The sequence below is a fragment of the Oryx dammah genome, unplaced genomic scaffold, assembly GCF_014754425.2.
Source record: "Oryx dammah isolate SB20612 unplaced genomic scaffold, SCBI_Odam_1.1 HiC_scaffold_18, whole genome shotgun sequence".
Classification (NCBI taxonomy): Eukaryota; Metazoa; Chordata; class Mammalia; order Artiodactyla; family Bovidae; genus Oryx; species Oryx dammah.
Window position 1 is genome coordinate 102,455,928 of NW_024070202.1, and position 23,585 is coordinate 102,479,512.

General features: G+C 43.9%; 1 protein-coding gene across 1 annotated transcript in view; it reads right to left on the bottom strand.

The window, feature by feature from the left end:
- The window catches only part of ATP6V0A4 (ATPase H+ transporting V0 subunit a4), a 45,642-nt gene extending 31,456 nt beyond the window's left edge, over positions 1–14,186 (bottom strand). Inside the window, exons 1-8 of the mRNA XM_040259964.1 lie at positions 14,057–14,186; positions 12,170–12,248; positions 11,789–11,883; positions 7,624–7,749; positions 7,054–7,148; positions 5,751–5,877; positions 3,041–3,123; positions 2,060–2,153 (exon numbers count right to left, since the gene is read on the bottom strand). Of these exons, the coding sequence (XP_040115898.1) occupies positions 2,060–2,153; positions 3,041–3,123; positions 5,751–5,877; positions 7,054–7,148; positions 7,624–7,749; positions 11,789–11,883; positions 12,170–12,248; positions 14,057–14,173 (816 nt within the window). The 5' untranslated portion in view covers positions 14,174–14,186. The remainder of the gene's footprint in view (positions 1–2,059; positions 2,154–3,040; positions 3,124–5,750; positions 5,878–7,053; positions 7,149–7,623; positions 7,750–11,788; positions 11,884–12,169; positions 12,249–14,056) is intronic.
- Between the last annotated feature and the right edge of the window lie 9,399 nt (positions 14,187–23,585).

The following is a 23,585-nucleotide window of genomic DNA, read 5'->3' on the forward strand; positions in this document are numbered from 1 at the left end:
AGACCGGTGATTTGTAACAGAAAGTTTCCCAGTTCTGGAAGGTAGAAGTCTAAGATTAGCATGGCTGAAGGCCCTTGTCTCGGCTGCAGACTTCAAATTTTAACCCAACATGGCAGAAGGGGCAAGCCAGCTATCTAGGGTCTTTTTAAAAGGGCATTAATCCCATGCAAGAGAACCCCAATCTCATGAACTAATCACCTCCCAAAGGCCCCATCTCCCAATACCATCATCCAGGGGATTAGGTTTTTGTGGGGTTTTGTTGCCTCTTCTTTTTTTTTTTTTCCTGCACTGGGCCTTTGTTGTAGCACACAGGCTTTTTATTGCTGCACTCAGGCTCTCTCTAGTTGTGGCAAGCAGAGGCTACTCTCTTGTTAGGAAGCACAGGCTGTAGGGAGCACAGGCTATAAGGAGCACGGACTATAGGGAGCACGGACTTAGTAGTTGTGGGACATGGGCTTGGTTGCCCCCAGCATGTGGTATCTCAGTTCCTGGACCAGGGATTCAACCCATGTCCCCTGCATTGGCAGGCAGATTCTTAACCACTGGACCACCAGGAAAGTCCCAGGCATTAGGTTTTTAACAGTCAAATTTTGGGATGATATACACATGCAAACTCTAGCAGAACAAGGATCCTCTAGCAAGCAAGGATCCTTTCCTAGTGCCTTCAGAGGAAGCCTGGCTCTGCTGACACCTCAATTTCAGACTTCTCACCACAGAACTGTGAGAGAATAAATTTGGTTATTTTAAGCCACCCAGTTTGCAGTATTTTGTTACATCAGCCAAAGGAAACTAATACATCTGTTGAAATGCCTTACATACTAAACCTCTCTAATAAATGACAAGTGAATTAATGAATGAAGGAATGATAGGTGATCTGGCCCACATAGGATTTGTTTAAATGGAACCAGTTTTTGTTCTGATGATACAACCCAGTAACCCTTTCAGTAACCATTACGCAGGGCTACCCAAGACATCTGAAACCTAAATCTAAGTCTAGCCTAACTTTCATCCTCCTCATGAGACTTTTGTTTTGTTTTGGCTGTGCCACCTGGCATGCGATCTCGTTCCCTAACCAGGGATCGAACCCGAGTTCCCTGCAAAGGAAGCACAGAGTCCCAACCCCTGAACCACCAGGGAAGTCCCTCCTCATGCAGTTTTCATAAAACCCGGCAAGGTATTCAAGGGAAAGGACTTCAAGGGTAATTGCTTCAGGGAAAGAGTCTCCCTGACAAGTGACAAAGAGGCAAGAGAGAGGATTAGAGAATCAAACACTGCTTTTTCTGGGAAGATGAACACACACACATCTAATTTCTAAAGATACTCATCAGGGACCTAGATTTGTGCTGACCATACAGCAGCCACATTAAATATAAATAAAAGTCCACTCCCCCGGCCACATTTCAAATGCTCAGGGGTGACATGTGGCTCACAGCTATGACACTGGGCTCGCACGTTATATAACATTTCCGCCACCACCTACTGGACAGAGCTGATCAGGAATACACTATTTGATATAGGCCAGCAGCTTTCAGGGATTACTCACAAAGCTTATTACTATTATTGAAGAAAAGTCCTATGTTTTAAGAGCCATCCTAGGTGACAACAGATTCAGTAAGAGGATATGAACTGGGGGCGTGTTCATATGTGAAACTTGACTCACTGCCTTGACAGAATTAATTGCTTGGCTCACACAACTGGGCAATTCTGTGCAGAAAAAAATCAGCAAGACTGGCTGTTTGCCTTCATTGGCTAGTGAGTTATATCATAGAGGCGGCCTAGGCCAGTCTGGCAATAAAAGGTTCCTTCTATCAGCCTGGGGTGGGAAACTGAAGGCTGACCAGGGCCATGGTTAACTCTAAGCCCTGGCAAAGCATCCCTGACAAGCAGAACCATCACGAGCTTAGTGAATGCCATCCGTCTCCTAATTATGAAGCCTTCTGAAGCAACAGCAAGACGAGCATAGCAGACATTCCAGCCAACCTTGGCGCAAGGGCCCTGGGAAACAGGACTCATAGGAAATGGCAGGTGTTTATGTCACATGCTTGAATGCCTCACTCACGGTGAATAAATCTTCCAGCCTCATGTTGACGCCCTGAAGCATCTCTTTGCGCTCCAACGCCAGCTCTGGGCAGGGGTATACAGTGGCTCGAAACCTGTGTTTCAAACATTCCACAGGACACACGTGGGTAATTGCCAAGAAGCATAGGCACATCCTTTTCTACTAACCCATCCCTTGTCCACTTTGGTTAGATGACCACCTTCCCCCACAGTAACCACCTAGTGAGCAGCCAGACAGAGGATCTCGGCCTACGGTTCCCAACACATGGCTCACACCATCTGAATTAAATCTGTGGTTCTATTATATGAATGGGCTCCACTCAAACCACAAAACCCACCAGCTGGTATATAAAAAGGACTGCAAGCTTGACTAGTCTTATCTTCTCCCCAGAACTTACTGTGTTGGTGTATTTTCTCTACTGAATTTCTGCTTCTAAGGGGCTGCACAAAAGATAATTCAGTAACCTCAGAAACAACTAAGCATGCAGTTTGCTTGTTCTTTAGCAGCTGATAAAGGGGTGAGAAGGAATCAACTGAAACGTCTTTTTTGACCTTTTAAATTTTACTCATCAAGATCTCTCTGTTTCTATCCCCACAGTTACTAAAAAGCAGTTGCCGTTTTAGCACTATTATCAAATGTGGGCAAGTTATTCGAAAACCTTAAGCAAACTCAAAGAAGCCCTACTCGAGCCTTGTTGTTGTTCAATTGCTAAGTTATGTCCAACTCTCTGTGACCCCATGGACTATAGCCTACCAGGCTTCTCTGTCCATGGGAATTCCCAAACAAGAATACCAGAGAGGGTTGTCCTTCCCTTCTCCAGGGGATCTTCCCCATCCAGGAATTGAACCCATGTCTCCTGCATTGGCAGGAGAATTCATTATCACTGAGCCACCAGGAAAGTTTATTTTGGATTTATTGCACAGACCCTGAACTAATCCTGACCCAAAGAGCTGATGAAAAGAACCTTTAATAGTTGCTTACCCATCACAGACCTTCTTGATTTTCTCCCTGAGCTGTTCTCCTTGATAAAATATGATGAATATATTCTTTTTAATTTCTTCTCTCTGGAAAATCAGAATTTTATGTTTAGAATTTATTTTTTCTAAATTTAAAATTGGAAAACTTCAACTTCTCCCAGTTGATTCCAGTTCTTAATATTATGATTGAGGGCAAGGCCACGGAGGCAGGCTGCATGGGGCCCTCAGGCAGGCTGATACAGCCTCAGAGGGACAGCATTGCTGTCTGCTACACCAGAGGGATCACAGCTGAACCTTGTATTCAGCTCTGAGTCCTGTGTTCAAGAGACGTGTTAATAAACAAGAAAACACGCTGAAGAGAAGGAACCAGGATATGTGAGACTTAAAGTAAAAGCAGCTGACCTAACTCACCAGAGTTAACTCATAAACAATATTTATACTTCAGGGATGAATGGTATTTGACATTTAACAAAGACAGAGCCAGCAGTCATGCAGGGATATGAGAGCTGGACCAGAAAGAAGGCTGAGCACCAAAGAATTGAGGCTTTTGAACTGTGGTGTTGGAGAAGACTCTTAAGGGTCCCTGGGACAACAAGACCAAATCAGTCAATCCTAAGGGAAATCAACCCTGAATATTCATTGGAAGGACTGATGCTGAAGCTCCAATACTTTGGCCACCTGATGTGAAGGGCCGACTCATTGAAAAAGACCCTGATGCTGGGAAAGACTGAAAGCAAAAGGAGAAGGAGGCAGCAGAGGATGATGGTTAGATGGCATCACTGACTCAAAAGACCTGAGTCTGAGCAAACTCCAGGAGACAGTGAAGGACAGGGAGGCCTGGTGTGTGGCAACTCATGGATCTCAAAGAGTTGGAGATGACTGAACAATAACAGTGAAGAGCCAGGTCTAATGTTTGACTCACATACTCACTGTGTGCCCAGAGGAACACTGATTAAATGCATTTTTAAAGTCCAAGTCTAACATGTCATAAGAAAAGGAAAATGGGTATTTCACAAGCATATATCAACCTTAACTGTAAGCAAAGAAATGCACTATTTTACTCTTATTTAGTTTGGGGTGGGGAGTGAAGGTAAAATGATGAAAGCCATTGTTGGAAAAGTGATAACAAATCCTACACACTCATTACACATGACTTACGTCTCAGCTATCTTTGGAATCAGGTATGACTCCACTGAAAAGCTACTTGTCAGGACACATCAAGGGTCATGAAAATGCCCACACCCTTTAAGCCAGCAATCCTATCTCCTTGAATTCATATCATGGAACTAGCTCAGAAGTAAACAAAAATTCACATGCATGAAGATGCTTATCATAGTATCTATATTCTGGAGAAAAATTGGAAATTAAGTGTCTAAAAACAGATAATGAATGTCACATCAACTCAATGGAAACATTAGACACCAACTGAAAATAATATCAAAATGAATTGTCTCTTTGGTAGCTGCTCATGGGAGAAGGAAAGGGATATTTTAGGATTCAGGGAGCCGCCTGCTTTACCTTATTCCCAAAGGTTCCCTCACCCATGGAGCACCACTCCCACCCATGGTCCTTTGCTGAATCTCTTAGATCTTCTTGTCTCTGGATTCACCAGATCCAGGAATCTATTCTGACCACACACCATCTGCTCAGTGACCTTGAAAGTCATCAGGCTAAAGTCATCTTACTTTATAAATACTCTCTTTACCACCAGGACTACAGAATGTCAAAATATGATTATGAAAAATAATGATTCAATGTCACATTTTAAAATATTAATATTTATAGGACACACTGTAATATAAGAGGGCATTTATATTATCTAAAATCAACAGAAGGCAAAAAAAAAGATTTCCATGTTTTAACTACAACCATATTAAATCATGCCTGCCTATAGCTATGGACTACAGAAAAAGAGCACAAGAAAAAAATAAAAATAAAGACATGAGAATGGTGAAGTTTTGTGCTTTTTAAAAACAAACTTTTTTCTTATTTTAAATCGTATTTAACTATGAAGTTGTTTTCCATGAAATAAAGCTTAAAATTGCATTTTTTAGCCTTTATTTTTTACACTAGATTATGATTTTTTTTTAGAAGTAAACCAAGCTTCTTGGAATTAAAAAGTGGGTTTAAATACTAACCAGAAGGGTGGAAAAAGCAAATCCTACAAAATTAGTGGCAATAACGTGTGGCAGTGAAGGAGACCCTCAAAATCTCCATTGCAAATTTATGGTCTGTTGACTACCAGGAACTACCTGCAAGCTGGTTAACAATGCAGGCTCCTGGGCGCCACCATAGACCCACTGAATCAGAATCCACATTGAACAACATCTTCTGCTCAAGTGCACCCTGGAGCTTGGAGCACACTGACCCACATTAGTTATCAGTGCTTTGTGATGAAGACACAGCTGCCGACCTGTGCGGCACCAGTACAGCAAAGTTTCCAGGAACTGGTCCAGTTAAGTCATTTGGAGGAACGACCACTTATGAGGTGCTAACAAGACTCAGTTCTGGAACTGAACTTCCATAGGTATTTTTGAAAAAGGAGGGATGGGGAAGAAAAAAGAAAAGAAAGGAGAAAAAAAGGAAATAGATATTAACTTCATAGAGCTAAAGACTCAGGATTTGAGAGAACAAAACCCCCCTGGCAGGGCAAACCCGTCTGGTGGGGCTACAGGAAACTTATGAGAATGTTTTCCGCAGCCTGAGATACCCACTGTAACGGGATCTTCCAGAACTGTGTCCATCTCACTGAACTTTACATAGATGTTTCCTCGGCAAATTCGCCACAGCAGCCTCTCAAAGGAAGCCATCCTCTCCCGGTTGACCACACCGGCTGTGAACCTGGGCAGTCAGAAGAGGAGATATTACTGAGGTGCAGGGAGTGGGTACAGGCAGAAGACCCCATGGGATGTGAAGATAAGCAGCCAGAAGCCCACTGCCCTCTGAGCAGGAAGGAAGGACATGGCCCTGCTTAGCACTCTGGATCCCAGTCCCAATGTACCCCAACTTCCCTCTGACCTCCTGTTTCCTTTGACATGTCCACATGTCCTCAATCATCCCAATACTATACGTTCACTTATTTGCAATTAACAATATGACAGACCATTCATTGTATCGTTGTAGCTAAAAGAAGCAAGTATTCAATCTGCTCACAATGGTCTCTATGCATTTACACAAATAATGTACTAAGACTGAAATGTATGTATTGATGTCTGTACATCTCTACTTACACAGTCATCTAGGTATCTAGATAAGTTTCTAACTCAAACTTTTCACACTAACTTTAAAATGGTTACTTTCATTGGCCCATTATTGTACATGTATGTTACCTTCTGATCAAATATTTCCAACACATAGTTTCCTTTCCTTCCCAAATTCAATGTCTAGTCCCTTAACTAGCAGGCCCCTAAGTATCTGCTGAATAAAGAACTAGAATTCCAAAACTCACTTTCAATTTTACTTCAACAGTAAATGAAATCCCACCATTTTGAATCATCACACATTTTGGTGGGTATTATCATACTCTATTACTTCTACTTGTGGAAGACATGACTGCCCAACTACCTCATTGCTAATTACACTTCAAACTTCACACTCCAAATCTATTATCAAAACAGTAGTTTAGAGACAAGGCAAAAAAGAAAGAAAAAAAAAAAACATGTATCCCATAACCCTGTTCCAAAGGCAGGGACAGTCAAGAAACTCCACCTAAACAATTATCACTAGATCCTTCCCACGTGGAGACAATACAAACGTCACACTCTTCAGACTCAAGAATGTCAGTCTCACCATTAAAAAGGTAACACTACCTCCACCTCCACCAGCCAGGTCAGGTTAGAATTGGGTTTTTTACTGGATGGAGGCCTATAATCGTGTGAAATAGTCCTCTTGTCAGTCATGATTTGTCCATTCATTCATTCTCTCAAACAGTCAGGGAAATCTACCACACGCCAGGCACTGAGCATACAGACCAGGGACCCAACTACACGTAACTTTCAGAGCAGGAATTTCACTGACCCCAGCTTTCCACTAATGTACGCAGGCGTAGGTCTTAACTCCAGGAGACCAGAAGTGTCTTCTACAAAGAAATCATCTGCTAAGTTGGCTTCTGTCTGAAAGTCAAAGAATCACTATTTTCATTTAAATGTACTTAGACTATCTTAAAAGCACCCACACTGCATGACTTTGTCTGCTTGTATATACTCAATTTTCTACAAAAGGGATTCAGAAGACATGATGCTTAAACCTAATTTAGTTTTCTGTTTCAAATAAAGATGTAACTGTATATTTAAAACAAGGTCTCTTCCTACCAAAATCCCAAATCTGCTCAAACTAATTGTTGTGCTTTTCTCTGACTTCCATTTCTCTCTGGGCCATTTGGTCCACATACTTTATTAGTGAGCTCTTTAATATTTTTGCATTCATTTCAACCCACGCCACATGCCACCCTAACCCTCGTCACCCACAGCCCAGCCAGACAACAGAAACATCACAATTTATTCATATTCCAAACCAACCAGTTGTCAAAATAGAAATTTGAGGTTCTAGGGAAAAGGGCCCTTGAACACACAGTCCCCAGATTACAACCTCAAAGAAGTCCTGGGTTTTCTTCAGGAGATATTTGAATTCCGTCAGTTCTAGGAAGTTTTTCTTCAAAGCCTGATAGTTCTGATTGGCTTCCTGAAGCTCTCCTTCCAGTTTTTCTAGAGCAGTCTTTGCAGGAGAGAAAAAGAAAGTAAGCCAGGCAGAAAGCACTATGACATTCACTGTACATGACCCACAACAAATAATATCAAGTATGCAGAGCATCACAATGTAGCTTGAAGTTGAGAGGCCAAACTGAACTTTCAAGTTCAGTCAAACTCAATAAGACTGTAGAGCTGAAAAGTACAGACATCACTTTGCTGACAAAGACCTGTATAGTCAAAGCTATGGCTTTTTCAATAGTCATGAAGGGATGTGAGAGATGGACCATAAAGAAGGCTGAGCACTAAAGAATTGATGCTTTCAAATTACGGTGCTGGAGAAGGCTCTTGAGAGTCCCTTGGACTGCAAGGAGATCAAACCAGCCAATCCTAAAGAAACTCAACCCTGAATATTCATTGGAAGGACTGAGGCTGAAGCTGAAGTTCCAGTACTTCAGCCACCTGATGCGAAGAGCCAACTCACTGGAAAAGACTCTGATACTGGGAAATATAGAAGGCAGGAGGAGAAGGGGATGACAGAGGAAGAAATGGTTGGATGGCTCACCAATTCAATGGATGCTGAGTTTGAGCAAACTCTGGGAAATGGTGAAGGACAGGGAAGCCTGGCATGCTGCAGTCCATGGGGTTGCAAAGAGTCAGACATAACTCAGCAACTGAAAAAGTAAGCCATGGTAATACACGCTCAGGAGTTCCCTTATCAGATGCGGAGGACCAGAAAATACTCGGGGAAGGAAAATGAGCTACATGAGAAGTCAAGGGATTCCGGCAAGTCACATATCAGCGTGGGGATTTTTGCTTTTGTTAAACAGGTAACAAGTATATTTGTTTCCAAATTGACACTGATTATTTTAGTGCTCAGACATTCAGTCACGTCCAACTCTTTGTCACCCCATGGACTGTAGCTGCTAGGCTCCTCTGTCCATGGGATTCTCTAAGCAAGAACACTGGAATGGGTGGCCATTTCCTCTTCCAGGGGATCTTCCCAACCCAAGGATTGAACCTGCATCTCTTATGTCAATTTGGAAACAAAAATACTTGTTACCTGTTTAACAAAAGCAAAAGTCCCTATGCTTGTCAAATTTTAATGTAATATCAAAGAATATCCACAATTATTTGAAAAGACTATTAAAACACTCCTCCCTTTCCCAAGTACCTATTTTTCAAGACTAAATTCTCTTCATATACTTCAATGAGAACATATCACAACAGATTCAAAGCACACGAAGGACTTCTATTAAGTCAAACATACAAATTTGCTAATAACATCACTCTTCACTAAAGTTTTTTCTTTGAAAATACAATTATTTTTAATTAAAAATGTTAACATGTAATGAGATATTATTTTTAATGAATTAATAAATATTTTACTTTTTTCAGTTTTAGTTCCTAATGCAGTTGTTGTTGTTCAGTTGCCCAGTTTTGTCCGACCCTTTGCAACCCTGTGGACTGCAGCACACCAGGTTTCCCTATCCTTCACTATTTCCCAGAGTTCACTCAAACTCATGTCCATTGAGTCACCCCCTTCTCCTGCCTTCAATATTTCCTAGCATCAGGGTCTTTTCCAATGAGTCAGCTTTTCACATCAGGTGGCCAAAGTATTAGAGCTTCAGCACCAGTCCTTCCAGTGAATATTCAGGGTAGATTTCCCTTAGGATGGACTAGTTTGATCTCCTTGCAGTCCAAGGGACTCTCAAGAGTCTTCTCCAGCAGTAAGTATCAATAAACATAACCCTCATAAATAAAGCTCTTTGGGATCCTCAACAAGGTTTAAGAGTAGTATACAACCAAGGAACCGGCCCAAGGAGCCTGTAGGACTTGAGAGGTAGGACAGGGCCAAGGAAAGCACATTTGCTGGCCAGGATGGACCTGACTCAGGCAAGAAGGACACCATCAACACTCTCAAGCAGGGAGGTGCCATGGTAGAGTGATACAGTCCATGGGGTCACAGAGTTGGACACAACTGAGCAACTGAGCATGCACACAATAACCTAGAAGGGAAAAGAATCTGGAAAAGAATATATAAAAAGATTACAGTGAAAACATGAGCCATTAAGCTAGCTCACAGTTCACAAGAATAGGTGTAGGTGTTTAGGAAGGTGAGGGGGTCGGCGGCAGGAGTGGAGCTGGTAACTAACAAGGCTGGTATTAGAAAACTAGTGGTAAGACTGAAACTGGAGATGATTTTATGGAAATCCTATTTGTATGGATTAAAACTTTCTGCTCAAATATCCAGATTTTAGTATGACCAGATCCAAAATATATTCAAGTGGAGTTGTCAGTCTTGTCAGTCTCACGTTTCTGTTAGAGAATCTAGATTTATGCTACTGGTGGCTTCAACAGTTTCAAGAATTTTAAATTATCTTAAAAGAAAACCAAAAATCACAGGAGAAAACCCAGCCAGAGATAAGGCTCAATCAATGAAGCTCTTCCATACCTGTCCACCTCTCTTAGTGAGCCCTTTCTCTTTTGAGGATAAAAAGTCCTTTTTTTTCTTTTTTTTGAACGAAGATCAACAGGGCCTTCCAGGATTTTGATCTGCCCACCTTTTGACAACATGTGAAATGCCAGGCTGGATGAAACACAAGCTGAAATCAAGATTGCCCAGAGAAATATCAACAACCTCAGATATGCAGATAATACCACACTAACGGCAGAACGTGAAGAGAAACTAACGAGCCTCCTGATGAGGGTGAAGAGGAAGAGAGTGAAAAACCTGGCATAAAATTCAACATCCAAAAAATTAAGATCATGGCATCTGGTCCCATCAGGCAAGGTCCCTTCAAGGCAAATAGAGGGGGGAAAAGTGGAAGCGGTAAATGATTTTCTTTTCCTGGGCTCCAAAATCAGTGTGGATGGTGACTACAGCCAAGAAATTAAAAGATGCTGCTTCTTGGAAAGCAAGCTATGACAAACCTAGACAGCATATTAAAAAGCAGAGACATCACTTTGCTGACAAAGGGCCATACAGTCAAAAGCTATGGTTTTTCCAGTAGTCATGTACGGATATGAGAGCTGGACCATAAAGAAGGCTGAGCAACAAAGAATTGATGCTTTTGAATAGTGGTGCTGGAGAAGACTTTTGAGAGTCCCTTGGATAGCAAGGAGATCAAACCAGTCAATCCTAAAGGACTGAAGAACCCTAAAGAATATTCATTGGAAGGACTGATGCTGAAGCTAAAGCCTCAATACTTTGGCTAACTGAAGCCAAGAGCCAATTCGTTGGAAAAAATCCTGGATGCCAGGAAAGACTGAAGGCAAAAGAAGAGGGTGACAGAGGATGAGATAATTGGATTGGCATCGCCAACTCAATGGACATGAGTCTGAGCAAATTCTGGGAGACAGTAAAGGACAGGGAAGCCTGGCATGCTGCAGTTCATGGGGCTGCAAAGAGTCAGACACAACTTAGCAACTAAACAACAACAGTAACCTTTTGACATCCTCTCCCCCTGGCTCACCCTCTCTCCTCTCCCCACAGCCTGCTCTAAAAGCTCCTAGAGGCAAGGCCATGTTTCACCAAGGTGCCTTGTGCACAGCAGATACTGAGTGTTTTACAAAAGCAAATTGACAAAGGAAAGAAAGAGGGAGGGGTCCTCCAGCCATAAAGGCCTTAGCTAAAGAAAACTGCTACCTTCTCCCACTTGACCTCAGAAGCCGATCTGAGGAGAGGCCTCAATCCAGAGTGGACCCAATGCATCAGACAGACAATTAAGAAGCAAACCACTGGATCCCACAACTCTACTTCTGGGTATATTTATCCAAAGGAAAGGAAATCATATCTGGAAAAGAAACGGGCATCCCCTTGTTCATTGCAGAATTGTTTACAGTAGCCAAGACATGGAAGCAAGACACATGGCTGCCAAAAGATGCAAGAGTGACTTTAAAAATTGCACGGGGGGCTTTTCCTGGGGGAGTAACACTGAAAAGTGGACCAACACATAAACCCACCTCCACGCCTTCAGCAGTGGGGTAGAGGACCATGAGAGGCTTGCAGGGTTCACAGGAGACAGGCTTTGATACCATCCTCAGTTAAGTCAGAAAGAACCTACCTCCAGGATGATCATTTCCCGTGGGAGAGGGGTCAGCGGGGACTTCTCAGGCACCTGAATCTCAATCTCATCTTGCATCTGATCTTCCAGAAAACCTGAAGGATGAAACCCCACCAGAGAGCCCAAGGTGTATGTGTTTTCTCATATCTAAGAAATGGGTCAAGTAGGACAGATGCATTTCCCAGGTCCGCTGCCTGAATTGCCCTGGCACCTGCCACAGAACCTGGCCCCCATCTCTAGCCTCCTCTGCCGCCAACCAGGATCTGTCTCAACCTAGAGTAGCAGTATCACACATAGGGGCAGATTACAGGACATCACCCCTGCAAACCATCTCCCTCCCTGCCAGTGCACATTCAAACTGCAAGCAGAAAACTGGCTTACGCAGGATTCTTTCCAATGATTCACACCTTCTGACTTCATTCACAAATTTCCTCTGGAAGCGGCTCTCTTTCACATTTAACTAGAGGGAGAGGAAAGCCACAAGGCACACATTAGTAGCAACCACTGCCAACACATTCTCTTTGGCTATTACTATTATTAATTCTTAATGCTGTAGAATGTTGCTGGAATCATCTTAGGACTAGATACTTCCATGCACAAGACAGGAGAGTTCCAGTCAAAATATACCTTGATATTCTTACCCTCAGTTCCCCAAATGCCACAAGCTCTGGCCTCTGTAAACTTTTCTTAAGTTTTAGCTGCACTTACTATCCAAATTGAATTCCTCAATGGAGTCATGAATACAATAGGACCTTGAATATAGCACAGCTCCATGCAGTGGATCCTGTTCTTCAAGAAAAAGTCAGCATCCTTTTGTGCCGGTGACCCCTCAGTTCAGCCCAATAAATGTTATTAAGGAACTAATAACCCATGTCAGGTCCTGAGTTGGAACTGTGGCTGCAAAGACATGATCCTTCTCTGAAGGGCTTAGTTTTGACCAGACCTTAGTGAGAAAATGAGTGGAATTAGTGAGTCCCATTTTCTAAATTGAATTCAAAAGCTTTTGGCGAGGATCTCAACTGCCTCTGGGAAATGATACCCCGACTTACTTAAGACAGTTCTATGGTGACAGACCGGAGAAGGCAATGGCACCCCACTCCAGTACTCTTGCCTGGAAAATCCCATGGACAGAGGAGCCTCGTAGGCTGCAGTCCATGGGGTCGCAAAGAGACACGACTGAGCGACTTCACTTTCAATTTTCACTTTCCACTTTCATTCATTGGAGGAGGAAATGGCAACCCACTCCAGTATTCTTGCCTGGAGAATCCCAGGGACGGCAGAGCCTGGTGGGCTGCCGTCTATGGGGTCGCACAGAGTCAGACACGACTGAAGCAACTTAGCAGCAGCAGCAGCAGCATGGTGACAGACTGTAAACAGACTTATTATGGTGATCATTTGAAATGTATAGAAATATTGATATCCTGGTATTGCGGTGTACCAGGAACTAACAGTGTTGTAGGTCAATCATACTTCAAAATCAAACAAACTCATAGAAAAAGAGATCAGATTTGTGGTTATCAGAGGTGGGGGTTGAGATAACAGAGAAATTGGATGAAGACCATCAAAAGGTACAAACTTCCTTTTATTAGATAAATAAATTATTATTAGATAATTAGATAAATAATTTTATCTAATTATGATAAATTATTAGATAATTAGATAAATTATTAGACAAATATGTACTGGGGATATAACGTACATGATAAATATGAACACTGCTGTACATTATATATGAAAGTTGTTAAGAGAGTAAACTGTAAGAGTCTTATGATGTAAGTCAAGTCATTATGCCATACACTTTAAACTTATACAGTGTTATAGGTCAATTATATCTCAATAAAACTGGGGGGCGGGGTGGGGATACAGTCTAGCTGGAGAATATCACCCTCAAGAGACTGGACTCCCAAGATACTTTTTCCTCAAACTAACTCATCTGGAAGCACTGCTTTTTGCCCTCAAAATAAGGTTGGTAATCCATGTGCCCACTGGATATATCAAATGTCTTGAAGAGGTACATAGGAAATAAAGTACAAGGTCATCTTTTTTATTATATTAGAGTTTCAAAACATTCCTATAGGGGGGACACATAAGGAGGAAGGGAGAAACATCTGCAAGTCAGTTGCCCAATGTCATCACACATTCTAGCCAGAAGAACAAGAGTCACTGAATTCCGTGACTCCAGCCCAGGGCGCTTCTCCCTGGCCTTTAGTCACCACCAAGAGGTGGAAACTCCACCTTCTTTTGGTCTCCTATGAACGCAGTACTTACATCTTTGAACTGAACCAATCCAAGCTCTCCAAGCTCAGCTACACAGCAGTATGCAGCCTCCACCTGGAGAAAGAGCTGTGACAAACACATTTCCTCGCTTCGGAATATGGACGCCATGTTGGCCCAACCTTGGTCTGCGGGACACAAAGATATTTGAGGTAACAAATGTGTCACTGAGTTATATTAAAATCCAACAGAAGAAAAAAAAATGCAACAGGAAATCTTTCCTAAATTTAAAAACGTAAACAACAAGGTACTACTTTTCACCACCTATCAGATTGGCAAAAGATTTAAAAATATGATTAATAAACACACTTGAAGGTGTGAGGAAGCAGGCATTTTCAGACACTTGATACTTGAAGTGTACATTTGTAGAGCATTTTTTTGGTATTTTTTTTTTTTAGAGGGAAATTTGTCAGTATCCACCAAACTTTATGTTATTCATATCCATGACACAAGATTTCCACTGCTCTTCACCCAGATAAACTCAGAAATGTAAGGGGAAATGGACTCACAAGGATGTTTCTGACAACACTGTATTTACTAATTATAATAAGTGGACCTAACCTAAATATCCATCAACAGGGGAAAGATTAAACTGATACAACAGAACTCTGTGCAGTCAGCAGGAATGAAATAAATCTGTATGTCCTCTATATTCATCTAGAACCCACTCTCACCCAAGACCCTCCAGATTGCCCTACTGCTGCCAAACCAAACTGTCTTCCTCAGACAGCAACCTTTTGGAAGAACCATCACATATCCCAGAAGGAGTCGCTTATAATTTTATAATGTATAATCTACTGGGTTTATCCCCCCTGTTTTAATCCTTCCATTGTCCCATTTTCCCACAGGTTAAAGTCTGAAACCCTTGATGTAGCCAAGGAAGGGCTGTGGGCATCATCTGGCCTTTGCCCTCCCTTCCCGTTTCCCCGAATTTCTCTGAGAACTTTTGTTCAGGCTTTCCCAAGATTTAGAACCTCAACCCCTTCCTCCCCACCCTGCATCCCCCATACCTCACATACTCCTGTCATTTCTCCCTCTTGGGGTAAGAATCCTCTTCTTCCATACACCTCTCCCGATCCCCAACACTCAGAGCAAACTAAGCACCCTTCTTTGTGCTCCCAGAATATGTTGTTTAGTGGCTAAGTCAGGTCTGACTCTTTGCCACCCCACAAACTGTAGCCCACCAGGCTCCTCTGTTCATGGGGTTTCCCAGACAAGAATACTGGAGTGGGTTGCCATCTCCTTCTCCAGGGGATCTTCCCAACCCAGGGATCAAACCTGTGTCTCCCGCACAGGCAGGTAGATTCTTTACCACTGAGGCACCTAGGAAGCCCTCCCAGAAAATAATCGAATACAATCATCTGCAATTACTTGCTTCCTGTCTGTTCTGCCCACTAGCCAGAAAAACCCATGAGATCAGAACTGTTTTTCACTCCATCACCCGTCGAGCTCAATCCCAAAGAAGAGGCTCAAAAAACATTTCCGGATTTACAGACTAGAGGCAAAAATCTCCTCCGACCCTCCCGAATGCAGAATCTGGTATTCCATTTGTGCCTGCTGACACCCAGATGAATGAATTTTTCACACGGCCGGTTGTAGCAAGCCAGGCAAAGTTTTCATAGGAAAGACACAGAAGAAGAAATGAGCTTCCTGCAGACCCAAGAGCACAAGACAGAGACCCTCCCTTCCTACCCCAGCCTTGTCCGAGCCGGTCCTGGGCGCGGGACTCCCGCGGCTTCCTTAGCGGGGCCGGGAGGGTAGGGCTAGCGAGCGGCGGGCGGATGGGACCAGCCCGACCGCGGACTCCGCAGGCGACTCCCTCAGCGACCGCCGAGCCCCTCCCGCGGCTTCTCCTCCCCCGGCGCTCGCAGAGCCCGAGGCGGGCTGTGTTGTATCAACACCTGCCTGTCCGAGGCGAGGACAAACCTGCCCCGCCGGCCGGCCCTGCTCACACACTCCCTCCCTCCCCCGCCCCACCTGGGCCCTCGGCCACGACCTTGGGGCACCACCGGGTCAGAGACTTCCTTCTCTAAGGAAGACACTTACCCCCAGTGAGGGGAGGGTTTGGGAAGAGCCCACTTGAGGCCTCAGAAGAGCCCTAGAGATACCCTTCCTGTGTTTTAATATCTATTGAAGTGAAGTGAAAGTCGCTCAGTCGTATAGTCCATGGAATTCTCCAGGCCAGAATACTGGAGTGGGTAGCCTTTCCATTCTCCAGGTCATCTTCCCAACCCAGGGATCGAGCCCAGGTCTCCTGCATTGCAGGCGGATTCTTTTAGCTGAGCTAAATATCTGTTGCTGCTGCTGCTAAGTCATTTCAGTCGTGTCCGACTCTGTGCGACCCCCACAGACGGCAGCCCACCAGGCTCCCCCGTCCCTGGGATTCTCCAGGCAAGAACACTGGAGTGGGTTGCCATTTCCTTCTCCAATGCATGAAACTGAAAAGTGAAAGGGAAGTCGCTCAGTCGTGTCCGGCTCTTCCCGACCTCATGGACTGCAGCCTACCAGACTTCTCCGTCCATGGGATTTTTCTATGCAAGAGTACTGGAGTGGGTTGCCATTGCCTTCTCGGAATATCTATTACACGGTATTAAAACACTTCTTATCGCTGGAGAAATGAAATAACATTTTTTAAAAAATAGTTCTGAAAAACCAAAGGGAAAAAAAGAAAAAACACACCACACTCACTACCCTACCAACAATTAATTTACAAAATACTTCAAAAGGAGACTATACAAACCCATCTAAATATATACATACACTACAGCTAAAATTCAGCTTTATTGTGGCCCAGGTGAGTTGACACAGGCCAGCTGAGTGATGCACCCTTTCTGCACTGAGGACTGCTCTTTCCCGTTTATCTGGCAGAGGCGTGAGGGGTGAGTCAATGAGGTTGTTTTTCTGCAGGGGCCACCTGATTTTCCTTTGTAGAGCCTTTTCTCTAGGTAGGGTGAGTAGATCCCCCCACAGCCATGCTGGGTGCCTGTAAAATGTACCCTGGAATAAGAAGGGTACTTTTTGGTGTCTTTACACTTTATTATGGAAAAATTATAGCATCTTCACAAATAAAGAGAATAGTATAAAGAACCCCCACCCCCACCCCATGTACTCACCACTCAGCAGCAACAGTTGCTGAATTTTGTATCCTCTAATCCCCACCCATTTCTCCTACCCACTCTGGGCTATTTTGAAGCTAATTGTATACATCATATTTTTCTTTCAAAATATGTGAATATCCAAATATTCAAAAGATAAAGATTCTTCTCTGTATGTTATACACACACACACACACACACACACACAATACTATGGTCACATGTAAAAATTCAGTAATAATTTCTTAATATCAAATATCCAATCAGTGTTCAATTTCCAAGATTGTCTGAAATTTGCCTTTTTAGTAAGCCCCTCAGATGATTTTTGTGTATGACCAAATAAGAACCATTACCTTTGAGAACACAGGGTGAAAATCTAGCTTTCGTTGGGAGGAAACAGAGAAGAAGGGTGAATGCAATTTGCAATCAGCTAAGAAGCAGCTGTTTTGCACCTAGGGCAGTAGAGTCAGGGCCTCTGAGAGCCCTGGAGGAAAGGTAATGCTTGGGCTTCTTAAGAAGCAGAGCTTGGCTACACCCACCCATCTCAACCCGGTAGACCCATTCAAGAGTCCAGACTCACCTGGGCAAAGCTAGCTTCCAAGGCTGAATTCAGGATTGGCAAACCAAAGCAGGAAGCTCAGAACTGAAAACTAACACAGGCATCACCAGTGTTGACTCTGCCTCTGCCATCAGATAAGCTCCAGGCCAAGGCGAGAGAAGCCCCTGCCCCAGTCAGTGCCTCCCTCTTCTTTCTCCCCTCCCCTCCCCACTTCCATTCTGCTCTTTGCCCCAACTCTGAGTGCTGTGTCTTTTGGTCAGTGGAACAGTAGCTCTCAAAGGTCCTAGTGCTCTGGAATCAGAGAAGCAAACACAGAAAAAAGTACATCTTGATGGTTAAGAGCAGAGTTGAGCTCCAAACTGCCTGGGTCAGGACCCCATCTCTGCCTTTGACCATGTGTGACCTTGGGGAAGCTATTTAATCCCAGGGTCTCAGTGTCCTAGGTGGCACTGGTGGTAAAGAACCCACCTGCCTACGCAGGAGACATAAGAAACATGAATTCTGACCCATGGGTAGGGAAAATCCCCTGGAGGAGGGCATGGCAACCCACTCTAGTATTCTTGTCTGGAGAAGCCCTTGGACAGAGGAGCCTGGCGAGTTACAGCCCATCAGATCACAAAGAGTCAGACACGACTGAATGACTATCACTTTCACTTCACTCTCAGTGTCCTGATCCATAAAATAAAATAGGATCTTAGATATTTATTTAGCGTGTGGAAGTACAGGCAGGAGAGGTCATTTTCAGGTTTGCTATTTTTTTCTCCTAGACCCCCAGATCAAAGGTGCAGAAGGCCAGCATGCCTGTATGACACTAGCAGGACTCTGAATTGGCGCAGTCTGTCTGAATGGGAGTATGCTTGTCCTTTGATCCAATAATCTCAGAACCCTCAGAAGTTCATCCTAAAAAAATGATTTAAGGATACTAATCAAAATTTAATTACAATCATGTCCATTGTAGCATTGTTTGTAGTAAGTTCGTATTTGTAAAAGACCCAAATTCTTTCATCTATTCAGTAAGTATTTTTAGAGGGCCTAGGGATTTCTTTGGAAGGAATGATGCTAAAGCTGAAACTCCAGTACTTTGGCCACCTCATGTGAAGAGGTGACTCATTGGAAAAGACTCTGATGCTGGGAGGGATTAGGGGCAGGAGGAGAAGGGGACGACCGAGGATGAGATGGCTAGATGGAATCACGGACTCGATGGACGTGAGTCTGAGTGAACTCCAGGAGTTGGTGATTGACAGGGAGGCCTGGCGTGCTGAGATTCATGGGGTCACAAAGAGTCAGACACGACTGAGTGACTGAACTGAACTGAACTGATTATGTGCTGACAAAGGTCCGTCTAGTCAAAGCTGTGGTTTTTCCAGTAGTCAATTACAGATGTGAGAGTTGGACCATAAAGAAAGCTGAGTGCCAAAGAAAGGATGCTTTTGAACTGTGGTGTTGAAGAAGACTCTTGAGAGTCCCTTAAGACTAGAAGGAGATCCAACCAGTCTATCCTAAAGGAAATCAGTCCAGAATAGTCACTGGAAGGGCTGATGCTGCAGCTGAAACTCCAATACTTAGGCCACCCAAAGAAGTGACTCACTGGAAAAGACCCTGATGCTGAGAAAGACTGAAGGCAGGAGAAGGGGCCAACAGAAGATGAGATGGTTGGATGGCATCGCCGACTCAATGGACATGAATTTGAGCAGGCTCCAGAAGTTGGTGATGGACAGGGAAGCCTGGAATGCTGCAGTCCATGGAGTTGCAAAGAGTCAGACATGACTGAGCGACAGAACAGAATGGATTATGTGCCCTCCTGTTCTGGGCTCAAGGATAGGGCAGTAGATGAGAGGCAAGGCCCTGCCCTCATGAAGCTTATGTCCAGATGTAAGGAGACAAACAGTAAACAAGTAATAAGTTAGCAAGATATTGCAGATTACAAAGAGTGTAATTATAGAAAGCTAGGCTTTACAGAAATGAAGAGAGATTATTTTAGTTATATGGTCAGGGAAGACCTCTCTCATTTGAGAAGAGATAGCGTTTGAGCTGCTGAGAAGGCAATGGCACCCCACTCCAGTACTCTTGCCTGGAAAATCCCATGGACAGAGGACCCTGGTAGGCTGCAGTCCATGAGGTCACTAAGAGTCGGACATGACTGAGTGACTTCACTTTGATTTTTCAGTTTCATGCATTGTAGAAGGAAATGGCAACCCACTTCAGTGTTCTTGCCTGGAGAATCCCAGGGACGAGGGAGCCTGGTGAGCTGCCATCTATGGGGTCGCACAGAGCTGGACACAATTGAAGCAACTTAGCAGCAGTAGCAGCAGCAGCATTTGAGCTGAGGTGTGAAAGATTTTTTAATGGGCTGGTTTTGCAAAAAGAAGCTGCTGGAAGGGTATTCTAGGCAGCAGGAACCTGGATATGAGAGCAGGGGTGTGACATTGGGGAGTGACATCATCACAATAGTTAGTACATCTATTGAGTTTTTGCCATTGTTTTCATAACTGTAGAACACAATTAGATACTTTACCTAAATTAGCCCATTTAATTTTCTTAGTAACCCTACGGCAGTGTTCTTATTCTCATATTACGCATGACGAAATAGAGGCACAAAGAAGTTAAGTCATTTGCCCAAGGTCACACAGTCACTCATGACAGGTCATTTGACACAGTGGTTGTGTTTACAACCACTGCATGATATTGTCTTATGGTCGAAAAAGGCTCAACATATTCAAGAACAGAAAGGAGGCCAGTGTGGCTGGAACAGAGGAGGAGGGGGGAGAGGTCATATGAGGTGTGTCAGGTGGAGGCAAGGGCCAAGCCATGTGAGAGCTGATGGGCCAATAAGAAAATTGGATTTTAATCTAAACACACTGGGAAGCCCTTTGGGAAATTTGAAGCTGGGGAGTGACATTACTTGATTCACTTTTTTCTGTTTTTGGCCTTGCCATGTGGCATGCGGCAACTTAGTTCCCCAACCAGGGATCGAACCTGTATCCTCTGCATTAAGAGTAAGGAGTCTTAACCACTGGACCTCCAGGGAAATTCCTAGATTAACAGTTTTAAAATATTGCTTTGACTTCTGCTTCTGGAAGGATAGAGTAGAAGCAGTTTTACTTATCAAGAAGAAAAAGTAAAAACCCTAAACATTATATATACAATCAATATTAGAAAGCTCCAAAAGGTACAGAGAAGATAGACTGTCTAAGGACCTCCTGGTCTGAGGAACAAGGCCGGCATGTGTCCTCTGGGTTTTCTTCTGCTTCATATATTCTAGATGCAGCACTGCAGAATCCAGCAAGATATGCAGACAAAAAAAGAAAAAATTTCCAAAGCCTGCTCTCTCTAGCCAAAGGAACAGGAAGAGGGTAGACTAGCCAGAAAGACTTTCAGATAGGATCACTCTAACACAGCCAAACATCCCAGAAAAAAATGTGGCCGCAGGCCACCATGCCTAGACTTCTTCCCTCATGCAGTTACACCAAAACAACACCCCCAGGGTAGTGTCAGAGAAGGCTAAGTGGGGCGCCTGGACTCCCCGCTCACCTGTAGTAACAGGGCATTCCTCGTTAACCTGTGTTGGGGTACTGTCAGATGAGACAATCAGAACGTTCACCTCTGCCAATTGGTAATGAAGCCACCCCACCACTGGGACATGGAGGTCACCTGATTAGCCAAGCACTTCTGCTCCTCCCAGCCAGGGTGCAGCTGGGGCCCAGGGTAGGTCACCCCAAGTTGTGCCCAATAGCATGTTGGTGGTTCAGACAGTAAAGAACCTGCCTGCAACACAGGAGACCTGGGTTCAATCCTTGGGTCAGGAAGATCCCCTGGAGAAGGGCATGGCAACCCACTCCAGTATTCTTGCCTGGAGAATCCCATGGACAGGGGAGCCTGGAAGACTACAGTCCTCAGGGTCGAAAAGAGTTGAACATGACTAGCACTCTGTTGAATTAAAGTCACTTAAGAAAGTCAGCTCAAGTGGGGCACTCTGACACACACCCGCAGCCACTCTCCCTGCAAGCAGGAAATAAATCTCTTATGTGAAAGATACTCTCTCTCCCTGCCTCTGGAGGACATCCTTATCACCAAAGACAGGGAACTCAGGAAGCTCATGTGAAAAAACCTTGTGACTTCTTTAATTTACTGCCCCAAGCCCAAACACTGTTTAGAGTCTTCACTAGTTGGACACCCCAGATATCTGTCCTGTCAATTCCTCACAAATACTATTTCCTCGTCTATAACTACTCACTAAGGAGGAACTTGCCAGGATCGCTACTCTTGTGCTTTGTGGCCATGACTCAGTAAAATAAGGGTTTCGAGAACATAAGCACTCTGATACCCTGAGAGCCAATCTGATGACCAACCAAGTAGGCTACTAAGTGACAGGCTGGGCAAAGGAAAGATTCATATGCTAGAAGGATGGAGGCAGGATGGCACAAGATTTTATGACATGACTCAGAACAGTGCACAACTGAAAACCTAGGGACTAGTTATTTTTTCAAATCACAGTTGACTGAGGGCAACTGAAACCACAGAAAGTGAAACCTGGGATTAAGAGGGACAACTGTATACAAATCAATAGATGATGTCTAACACAGATAAATCAAGAATAGCAAGTGAGCATATTATTCGAACATTTTGAAGGTAAACACAAGAAGAAAAAAGTCAAAAGTAGGTCTTAGGGTGACTTCCCAGGTGGTCCAGTGGTTAAGATTCCCCCTTCCAATGTAGGAGGTGTGGGTTTGAACCCTGGTCAAGGAAGATCCCATATGCCTCTCAGTCAAAAAACCAAAACATAAAGCAGAAGCAATAGTGTTACAAATTTGATAAAGACTTTAAAAATGGTCCACATTAAAAAAAAAAATCTTTAAAAAAGAAATCGTTCCTATAGAACAAACTGTAGATGGAGCTCAGTTCAGTTCAGTTCAGTCGCTCAGTCATGTCCGACTCTTTGCGACCCCATGAATCGCAGCACGCCAGGCCTCCCTGTCCATCACCAACTCCCAGAGTTCACTCAGACTCACGTCCATCAAGTCAGTGATGTCATCCAGCCATCTCATCCTCTGTCGTCCCCTTCTCCTCCTGCCCCCAATCCCTCCCAGCATCAGAGTCTTTTCCAATGAGTCAACTCTTCACATGAGGTGGCCAAAGTAGGGGGAGACTTTAGCATTTTTTTAAATAAATCCTTCCTATTACTTGATTTTTAAAATTCACATCCATTTATTAATATGAAGACAGTTAAATAAATAAAATCAAAGTTTTAATGGCAATAAAAGAAAATGTGCTAGGGAAGGTACTAGGTGCTTAGAATAAAGCAGGCAAAACAGTTCTGCTCCTGTGGAGCCCAGCAGAGTCAGACACATCAATCCTAATTAATGTCAATGACTAACACACACCCTAAGAAATAGGTAAGATTAGGATCCCGGTTTCTTGATTGTTTGTTCTACAGATTCAGAAACTGAGGCAGAGAGAGGGGATCTATTCAAGGTCACTCAGCTAGTAAATGGTAAAGAAAGGACTTGAACCAGACGATGGCTCCAGAGCTGAGACACTCTCCCCTCAGTCATCAAATCATCTAATAACTACAGGGAACATGTAGTTATTAGGGAACAACATGGAATATAGGGGGATGAACACCCTGAAGGAGGGTACACATGGTCTGAGCTGCACAACCAGACCCAGCCTCAGCTCAAGGAAGGCATTCTTGGGGAGAGAAGGCAGAATAAACAGTGTAGAGAGAAAGGAGGCCTGTGAGATGAGGCTGGGGAAGTGGGAAGGACAAGGAAATTCGGGATCCGTGTTAGAGATGGTGTCTCTGGCCCTTCCCTGGTAGTCCAGGGGCTAAGACTCCCAGTGCAGGGGCCCAGGTTTGATCCCTGGTCAG